Genomic DNA, 11,291 nt, shown 5'->3' with positions numbered 1-11,291 from the left:
TTACTATGAGACATATTATCCAACCATTTAAAAAAACTGCATACAGGCCATTCTGCCGAGGTCAAAACATTAATATCTAATATGTCAAAATTACATTAAAAATCACAATCAAATTATTTCCCTTTTATCACTATTTATACACTTTTATTATAACCTATAAAGGAGGTTATAATAAAAGTGTATAAATAGTGATAAAAGGGAAATAATTTGATTGTGATTTTTAATGTAATTTTGATATATTAGATATTAATGTTTTGACCTGGGCAGAATGGCCTGTATGGAGTTTTTTTAAATGGTTGGATAATATGTCTCATAGTAATTTGAGATTGTCCCTGAAGATGGCCGAATTGGGTGAAACGTTGGACGTGTGAATGAAATAAATGTTTTGAGACTATAATTTTGGATAGTGTTTTTGAATTATTTAGTTAAAATTTTATTTTTTTTTAAGTTAAATTCCCTCTTTAGCGACCTGACTAATATATACTAGACTATTTTTGGATGCTCTCTAAGATATTAAAATAATTCTATTCTTCTTCTTCAATTTTGACAAACAATATTGAGGATACGATAAATTATAAAGCTGATAAAAAGAATTTAAATGACCATTATACAAATATTTTAAACATAATGAAATAAAAATAATTATGACTTATAATTAACTGTCAGTTACACAGGGATGTAATACTTTGTAAGGAAGTACTGACCACAAGACCGTGGAAAGAGGTGATTTGGTCAGAATTACCCACGACCACCAGGGTCCTGTTTCATAATGAAAGCTAATAGTATTAGTTCAAAATACAAGTATAGGAACAACGTGGTAATTACACTAATACTTATTTTTTTCATAATAGGGAGGACTATTAGTGATATTACAGGAGTTAAAAAGTACATGTCAATGTAATTGTATTAAGTTAAATCGAAAAGACTAATAGTATTAGTTTGTACTTTATTATGAAACAGGGACCTGATTTATTCCCAATTATCTGTCACAGCCGGATTCAAACCTGGGTGTTTGAAGTTAGTAGCGAAGTGCCTTACCACTGAGCCATACCGCTTCCAGTTTATAAATTATTTCAATTTGATTTTGAGTGCGGTAGCTTACTTAGTTGATGACTGGACTAATTCCAGGAACCGGAGTAGAATAAGGTACTAGTAGATAATTTATTTATAAGAGAAAAAACAATATCTCCCGAATCAGTACAATTATACAGGCAATGAATCGACTCCATGTAAGGGAGGCCCCGCGATCAAATGGATTGGGAACGATTATCCTGAATGTTGAGTATAAATGTTGACCATATCACCTCGTATAATAGTAAAGGGCGGTTTCCACGTGAAAGATATCTATGGTGTAAGTTTCTCGCGCGTGCACAGATAGTTAAAAGTACTAGCATCAATCAAATCCTGATCTTCCGATAAGTTTCACTATCACTATTACTGTATTTTTTTTAATCCATTCTTTGCCATTTCTGAAATACGAGGAAGAAAGGATTATCCTTCAGGTTACAACACTATTCTAACCTAAATGAGAATATCGTATTTTCCACCACAAAATTAATGTCAACCCGCCCGTTCTGAATCGAATTTATGCCGCAGCAGTTTCAAGGCGTCTAAGATAACGCCATAATACATTCGCCTTCAAAGGCTTTGTTACATGCCACAACGTTACTACGGAACCTTGCCTTTAGTTATGTACAGGGAGTCTGTAATGGAAGGAGGTAAGGAGGTACTTTCACAATCTTCCCAATGAATTAAAAAACCCGAAAGTCGCTAAGAAATATGAGATTTGTGAACCTACTTTAAACTGTCCAGCGGAACGGTCTCTTAACACTCCATTAATACCACGGCGTTAGCCTTAGGCTATAACTAGACTATACCACCTTAGCAGGACTCATATCAACACCTTATAATGCCACGAGACAATGCAAGGGAGAAGGCTGTTGTAAAATATTTTACTCAAAAATTTACAAAACATCAATGCCAAAGTTAAAAATAACTTAGAGGTTTAGGAATCGGATAAATGTTGTTTCAATAAGAAAAGAAAATTATAGTTGTCGAGTGTCAATATTTGCAATAGGAAGAGACAAGATCAAATATATAAGGGTTGGGCCAAGTAAGACATTTAATATTTTCGGGAAAATTTAAATCTTTTGAAGCAGTCCAACAATTTATGAACATCAGAAATAAATTGTTGGGAAATTTTATATTTTATTGTTGTCCCTGAAGCTATCCAAAAACATTTGGATTGAAAATGATAATTTAATATTTTGCACGACCACACCTTGACTTGTTATCTTTTTAAGTACTTGTCCGATTCCACTAATATATCAAGATTTTCCCCTAGGCGTTTAGACTTTCGTTAAACAGGGTTTGGAGGAGTGAACGTTACTAAATAGCTATTTGAATAATGTAATACTTCAAGTCGTTCTATGATAGTAATTATTTATAATATCAAATTTTATATTACTTTATTAACATATTGTATATTAATATATGCTTTTATATAAATTTTAGATTTATATATATATGTTATATTTTTCCCTAATTAAGGATACTCATTTTACATAGACTGGGTGGGCTCCGGAGTGCTCCTGAACCCACAGGATAGACTCACGGCTACAGTAACAGATTAGATATTTACATGCTACAGCCGGATTCGAACCGGGTCCATTGTGTTAGTATTATAGTGCCTTACTCACTGAGCAGCTCTGCCCTCTCATATAATAATTATTTGCCGAATAAAAATTATGAAAAAGGTACACTGACCTATGTGCTTGGTAGGCGTTATATTTTTCAAGCATGCAGCTATGTATCTTTACCAGAAAAGGGAAAAAAATAAAGAGAATTAAATTTAATTTGCTATTAGAAAAATAACGCGTATTTTTCTGTGTCTATTAAAATATATAAAACATTTATATTTTTTTACGTCAGATAAGAGAAAAAATTCGCTCTTCAGATTTTAAAGAATTTAGACCTGACAGAAATGTCGCAAAAAATAAATACTAGCTTCCAGTTAAGTATAAAACAAAACCACATTTTCTTTTATAGATCCCAAAAATATCTGTCTTCATAGAAATTTAAAAAAAAAAATAAAATTATTGGGAATGTTTCTATTTTTTTTTGTTGTTGGGGGGGGGGGAGGATTGTTTTCCCCAATAACTTCGGCCAACATGATTTATCACATTTTTTTTTTCTAAAATCATAAAAATGTTTCATAGATCCAGAAAACCCAAAAGATCAAATTCATGTTATTAAGATTATTTAGATTAAGGGCTTTTGGGTAACTTGAAACAAATATGAACATGTTTAATGCTACTTTACGAGAAAATACTACATTTTTTTTTGTTTTTACATTTCAAGGACTAAAGTTCAATAAAATCTCTGTTTCTTTGTTTCTGTTTTTTAGATAAAGGATAATAAAAGAGTAAAAGAAAAAATTGAAAACAACTTTCATTTTAAAACTATACATTTTTTTTGGCTTCTAAGGCTCATTGTGGTATGTGGAATCAAAAAATAAAATGACTGAAATCCACTGTGCCCTCCCTTCCCCATTGATATAGAAATTCTTGCATAATTATAAAAGTAGTGATTGAGGAAGAACAACATATCAAGAGTCCAACTATATAACAAACTAGCATTCATCAAAGTCCGTAGTTAAACTGAAAAAGCTCCAATTTCACTAACACTAGATTTTTAAACTAGGTTTTTTTAGTGAAAATATAATGTTGCGTGACTAAATTACATTTTCAAAATAAAAAAAATCCAAGTTTAAAAAGCTTGATTTATCCAATTGCAATAAAACAAGCTTTTGCACTTTTGCACTTTTTGAATGTAAATTTAATATTTTATGACTGCTTTGAATTTTCAAAATAAAAAATGCAAGTTGGAAAAACCTTAGATGTAAATAAATAGAGATATAGAAAAATATCTGTATCTTTACAAAAAAATATATACATATTGATATTTATATCTCACAGTTTTTCCTGATATATCTGAGGATTGAAAACTAATATTCAAACAAATAAAATAAAAAATGTCCATATGTACACATAAAGATATAAATATTGGTATTTTAGAAATATTGATATTTTGTATTAGATATTAAATATTATAAAAGTAGAGATTGAAGGGAAAATTTTCCTGTTTTTCCTGAAAAAGGGGCATATCTTAAAAAAAATTTTTTTTTTTGCTTTGGTTTAGAACTGGACGTATTCCAAAGATTGTACCATAGACAGCAGTTACTTTCTTTACTGAGGTCACCCTACAGACTTTCCTAAAGCTATTAGAGTTGTAATAAATTAACTCCAGTTTACGGTATAATCTATAACAATAACTATATACGGAACTCATTTTCCAAATTTAAATCTGACAGACTTTATTAGCATACATTTTTTAATGGAAATATGTGACTATACGACATTTTTAAGATAAAAATAATTTTTTTTAACTTGCATTTTTTAATGGAAATGTTGTGTGACTATATTAGATTTTCAAAATAAACCTAAATTTTTTTTAGATGCATTTTAATAATGGAAATGTGTGACTATATTACATTTTAAAAATAAATCTACATTTTTATAATGGAAGTGTTGTCTGAAAATATTTGATTTTCAAAATAAACCCACATTTTTTTTTACATGAATTTTGAAATGAAAACGTTGAGTGATTATATTTGAATTTCAAAATAAACCTATTTTTTTAAAATGGGATTGTTGTCTGAAAATATTTAATTTTCAAAATAAATCTATATTTTTTTACATGTATTTTTAATGGAAATATTCTCTGAACATATTAAATTTTCAAAATAGACCTACATTTTTTTTATCATCCATTTTGAAATGAAAACGTTGAGTGAATTTAAATATAAACCTACATTTTTTTAACATGCATTTTGAAATGAAAATGTTCAGTATTTATTATTGAATTTCAAAATAAACCTATATCTTTTTAATGGAAATGTGTGACTATATTAGATTTTCAAAATAAACCAAAATTTTTTTTAACATGTATTTTAAATGAAAACGTTGAGTTATTATATTTGAATTTCAAAATAAACCTACAATTTTTTTAATGGAAGTGTTGTCTGAAAATATTTAATTTTCAAAATAAACCTATATTTTTTACATGCATTTTTAATGGAAATTTTATGTGCCTATATCAGATTTTCAAAATAAAAATAATATTTTTTTACATGAATTTTTTAAATGAAAATGAGTTAGTATTCATTTTCCAAATAAACCTTTTTTTTACATACATTTTTTAATAGCAATGTTGTGTGACTATATTAAATTTTCAAAATAAACCTAAATTTTTCTAACATGTATTTTTTAATGTAAATGTTGTTTGAACATATTAAATTTTCAAAATAAAAAAAAAAAAAAGCAAGTTAAATAGCAGTTGGAGATTCATCAAGTATTATACAAAATATGAAGAGGAGAACGTTCAGTTTTGCTGTTAGATCGTTCATATGCGAACCCGATATGAGTCAAAGAACTTCCAAGTGGAGGGAGTATTACGTAAGATAAAGAACCAATAACAGTAGGAACTGAGTCGTACGATAACATGCTACTAAATATGTCACCACATTATTTCGGGACTGAGCTATAATTAGGGTATGACCTTAAATGTCAAAGAAAATACATTAAACGTTTAGTGCATAAGAATGCATCTGAAGTTATAAAGAAAAACATAATCCAAGGGTATGACGCAACGTTTCACCACTCTCAGTTCACGTGAGAACACAACTCTTAAAAATAATATCAAGAGGAAACTTGGATCCGAAGAAGACACAATCACCTGGCAGACGGCTCCTCGAAGGATCGCTTTGGCATCTTGCGGCACCTTGAAGACCATCCTGGGGTCAGTCCTCATTCACCGTCACCACATTCAGTACTGAATGTGCCTTATCGAAGACGGCTGCGCGATAACGCGGGTTATCTAATAGCATGTGATATCCACCAAGAGGCAATCTTGAGAAACTAATATAAATAATATTCGGTAAAGCTCTTTTGAAGTAGTCGCCAGGAGACAGGATGCTTCAAAACAATTAAAGTTTATTAACATTAGAGTTGAGTGTATAATAGAGACGTCGGTAAAATATCTGTGCATCGAAACATAGAAATTTATTAAACAAATAGTTTTATTAAAATTTGACTTGAGGACTTGTTTCCTCTTGGCGCACCTGAGCGCTTGTTTCAGAAGGTGGTGGGTTTGATTCCCACATGGGTCAGTCAATATTTATTAAGAATTGTTATTTACATTCCCACTCTAGGGCTATATATGTCCTCAATTGAGGACTTATTAAAAATTAAAAAAAAAAAATTAAACAAATTGAAAATTGAAAAGCGATATTTAAAAAATAATAAATTTCCAATTAAAAACATAAGGAGGGAATATATAAGATGTAATTTTCACATGTTGAAAACGTTGTGCAAATTTAAAATAAAAATTAAAAAATATCAATAAAGTTATCATTCAAATAAAAAAAAAGACAAGGGCTTTATAGTAACAGATATTCAAAATAAACCTAATTTTTTTTTATATGCATTTTTTAATGAAAATGTTGTGTGACTATAATTGATTTTCATAATAACTTTAATTTTTTTTTAAATCCACTTTTTAACGGAAATTTTTTGGGACTAGATTACATTTTCGAAATAAACCTAATTTTTTTTTATATGCATTTCTTAAATGGTAGAATGTTAGAATTTTAGTAACAGATATTTGATTTAAATATCTTATGTTTTCAAAATAAACCTAATTTTTTTTACATGCATTTTGTAATGGAAATTTTGTGTGACTGTATTAAATTTTATGCATTTTTTAAATGGCAGAATGTTAGAATTATCACACATGACCGAACAATGGAAAATAAAAAAAATCAATTATGTTATCATTCAAATAAAAACGAGACAGGGTTTTTTTTTTTTATTTGAATGATAATTTAAACGTGCTAGCAATTTTTAGAAAAATTCCATTCATTGGCTTCACAATATATTTAATAGAACGATAATGAAAAATAGATAAAAATGATATTGATCAGAAGAATAATAATGACGTAGGGAACACAAGATTTTAAATTCTATAATTTGAAGATATCGAAATGCGTTATGTGGGGTCGTACAAATAATATAACACTTAATTTGTAGTGGTCCGTCAGGTTTTTATTACATTAGAAAATGATTCACATGCCAATTCATAACCACTTCTGAGACCTACTCCAATACAAGTGCTAAAGTGCTGAAACCTTTCAATTTATACTGTGAGGTTACTTTTGTGGTGATAGCAGGTACATACGTGTACGTTAAGTTTTTCATGGTACATTAAGAATTCAAAAACAATTTTTTTTTTTTTATAGCCTCTGAGAACTAAATTAATGAAGTGAAAGATCACAAGAAAAATAAAACACATATGAACAGTGATCTAAGCTGTTTAGAGAATACTGGTTGGTTTTTTTCAAGTAACTTTTACACTGCTAACTCCCCAGTTATTTCATAGGTTGTTTTTAGACATACTTGTTTATAAGCATAAAAAGGGTCCTGTCCGCCACTTTATTTATTTTTTTTTTTGCAAAAGTATTTTTATAAAAACTGCAGATGGTACTAAAAAGCAGAAGGAGGTGAAGAAGAGATAAATATAAGCATGGACAAGAGGTACTACAAGGTAAAAAAAAACTTATTAATTTTTAAGAATACCAATGATATATGAATACTATCAGTGATATCATGAAAATTACTACTCCTATGAAGATAAACGTAATAAAATACTAATATACATATAGTTTACCGTAAAACTTAAATATAAGAAGATGGTCACGGTTGCAGTCAAAGAATAAATAGTTTATAGCTATTTAATGTCCGACGTTTCGCCCCACTTTGCAGGGCTTCATCAGGGCTGTTCAAAGCGAAAGGTTAAACAGAATTTAAAAATTATATGTAATAAAATACTATGAGATGTAATTTTTTTTTCCAAAATAAAGTTACTACTGATTTTTTGTCAATTTTTTATGAAATTTTGCTTTTTAAAAAACTATCTTGGAAACTATTGAACACTAATAGCACTATGAGATCTCGTATTTTAGCCTATTTTAATCTTCTAAATGATATTCAATAATGTTTTTGACAGTTATAAAGAAATTGAGCTCGGAATGAAAAAAGTTTTTTTTAACATTTTGTAACAGACGGCATTTTTTATTATCTCTACTTATAATTAGAACACTGACCAATTTTGACTAGTAATTATACGTAGTTTTCATTAAAGTAATAAAGAATTGGAGTTAAATGACTGAATATTTTCTTCTCTTGGGCTCTTGGACTGAATTATAAACCAGTAGTGGCATCAGTAATGGCTGAGGGCAGAGATGGGTAGAAATTAGCTATAGATGAAACTAATTGCTATGGATACGTCTCTTATTCATGAATGAACCATTCATGTATAAATATCGTATCCATGGAAATTTAGCTCCTATTCTTATGAATGATGTTCCCGTAATCACTCTATGGACTCACACTGTGTATTAAGGAGGCCCAACGAAAGATTAATTCGGCATAAATCTATACACGGTGATTATGTACTGTGTGGGTAAGTAAACAGACCAAAAATAATAAAGAATAAAAACGATGTTGAAGCCAATCCTCACAGGACTAAGTAATGTGTAAATAGACAAAAAGGTAAACCAGATAAAAAAAGTGAGTCAAACTCCTCTGGCCATAGGAACAACAAGTATTGGAAAATATTTGGATCCAAAGATGAAAGTTCATTAGGAAACATTTTGCCAAATCTGATAGACTTTTAAAAAAGTTTAACCTGCAAAATATATGTAGATTAGAGCAACGACTAAGGCCCAACCTTGACAGAGTGGAGTAGCGCACAATAGGCGTTCTTAGGCCGGGGAACTACAACGTAGATGAGAAAAAAAAGTAATACACAGTCTAGTAATATCTTGGGCATCTAACCGTTCATATTAGGGGTATTCATAATACTGTGTCAAATTTAAAATGTTTTACCATGTTAAATGTTATAAGTATAGCATTGTGAGCAGCCCTATTTAAAGTCATGTTAAATGGTAAATGCATAAGAGGTCCTAGCGGATTTTCTGAGCAACTTGTTTAGTAACCTTTCCTTCCAAAACTTCATGTTATTGTTTACTTCTAAGTTTTGATTAAAGTAATTTATTATAACATGCTTAAAATAAGTGTAAAAGTTTGGCTACTGATTGTATTTTTTAAAAAGTCCAAAACACAAGGCAAAAGAAAAGAAAAACACAAAATACGAGTAAGTAACCTAATACGACAAAAAATAAAACGGTGACAAGCTCGGCTGGTCTGTTTCGTGACGTCATTCTCCATTTAGCAGACCTAGTAACAGACTCTCAGCCGTGTTACATGTTATATCGTTTTAACATGGTAACAGAAGGAAATATTTCTCCATTTAACAAAATCTTTTTCCATTTAACACTCTTTAACATGTTAAACTAAAGATCATGAATACCCCTATTGGACATTTTTTATAACACGAAACAATGTAAAAAAGTCAACCTTGCGATATGAACTGTTAAATTTTATAATTACAAAAATAATTATTTTATAAGTTACCTTTTTTGTTTTTTGACAAATAAAAGTTCTAGATTAAAACGCTGTTCCTATTCAACTTTTATAACAGCTGCACGAAGCAGACTTTAACTTTAACATGAGACCAGTTTGAACGAGACTGGCTACACACACTAGCAAGCTTGAGAGTTTGTAGTCACCTTTAAGTATCGTCAATAAAAAAAAAAACTGTATTGACCCTCTTCTACCACTGAAATTAATATGTTTTTTTTGTAGGGGGGGGGGGAGATAAGAAAAAAAAAAGTTGATTTCAGAACTTCTCTTTCATTTTCCCAAAGTGTTATCAAATAACAATAACGTATTTTTTTTCATATCTACACGAAATGATTAATTTTCTAAAAAAAGGAAATATTCATTGACTTACTCAATATTATTGTACTCTATGATACCCAAGTGTATTCGTATTTTTATGCTAAATCATTTGAATCCTGAGACCACTTCATTGAAATATAACGTGATCCTCTATAATCTAACACTGCGTACTATTCAGCTTGTCATGGTCCAACGTCCAAGTGCTTGGCAAATGTTTGTATTGAAGTAACTTTTTACAAATTGATTGACTGTTTTTCTTGGAAACTTCCAGCTAAATAAAAAATACATTATATACCTTAAGAAATCGCAAATTAAAAGAAATATTTATTAGTTGACGTTTTATCGAAATGCAGCTATGTGACTTTCACTCTCCGCCGCAGCTTCTATCCACCTGTCACTTTTAATGATATTCCTCTACCCAGATCCGACACAGTGCGATACCTTGGATTCATCTTAGACAAAAGACTCACCTGGAACCAACATACTAGACTTAAAAGACAAGAACTCAACAGATGATTCAGCCAAATATACCGACTACTCAGCCGGACCTCTCATCTCTCACTAGAAAACAAACTATTAATTCATAAGACTATACTCCGACATATCTGGACCTACGATTGAACTTTGGGAAACAGCTAAACGGTCGAACATCAAATGTATCCAATCCTTTCAATCCAAAATCCTTAGAACCATAGTTAATGCACCCTACTACGTTTCCAACAGAACACTACACCATGACCTACATATACCTTTTGTCCTTGATCTCATACCAACCAAATTCTCCAATTTCCATATAAACCTTTCCAACCATCCTAATCTTTTGGTTCAAACCTTATCTAGTTCCACCCATCCTTACAGCCCACCTAGAAGGTTGAAACGGTAGTGGCCATATGACTTGTAGTAAAATAAAAACGGACAATTGGAGTTCTGGTAATGGTCAGATTCTCCACTCAAGTTAAGTGTTTGTGACTTTAGCGCACTTGCTCAGCCTCCACTGGCTCACTACCAATGATGCGGCGAGAGGGATGCGCTGAGATCTTTTGAACTCTGCTCTACCCCTCACACGTGGGGGATAGAGTTGGCTCAGGGATCCTCAGGTCGATTGTGTAAATATTGTATATAAGAGTGTAAATGTGACTAGAGATTATATTATTTTATTTATTTATTTTTTTCATACACATAGTTTGATTATGTTCATTTTGTTTATCCTTCTGTTTGTATATATTTTAAGAGATTTTTTTTTTCATTCATTTAGTAATTTTTATTCTTATTTTATTTTAGTATGAATGTGATCATTCATCACTATTAACTATTGCCTACAACTGTGTGGCAGATTGTTGTATCTATCAATAAATAAAAGTATTATAAAAA

General features: G+C 30.1%; 1 protein-coding gene across 9 annotated transcripts in view; it reads right to left on the bottom strand.

Annotated features, from left to right (window-relative positions):
* The window catches only part of cnc (cap-n-collar), a 470,532-nt gene that overhangs the window by 192,133 nt on the left and 267,108 nt on the right, over positions 1–11,291 (bottom strand). The window contains exon 1 of one of the 9 annotated variants that reach the window (XM_014417774.2): positions 5,797–5,904. The exons of the other annotated variants lie outside the window; for them this stretch is intronic. Within the exon in view, the coding sequence (XP_014273260.1) occupies positions 5,797–5,871 (75 nt within the window). The 5' untranslated portion in view covers positions 5,872–5,904. Of the gene's footprint in view, positions 1–5,796; positions 5,905–11,291 lie in introns of those variants that run through there. 9 annotated transcript variants of the gene reach the window in all.

This window comes from Halyomorpha halys, unplaced genomic scaffold (genome assembly GCF_000696795.3).
Source record: "Halyomorpha halys isolate HHAL.00 unplaced genomic scaffold, Hhal_1.1 Scaffold168.1, whole genome shotgun sequence".
NCBI lineage: Eukaryota > Metazoa > Arthropoda > Insecta > Hemiptera > Pentatomidae > Halyomorpha > Halyomorpha halys.
Note: the sequence above shows the minus strand (reverse complement) of the source record. Positions and strands in the feature narration are given on the sequence as shown.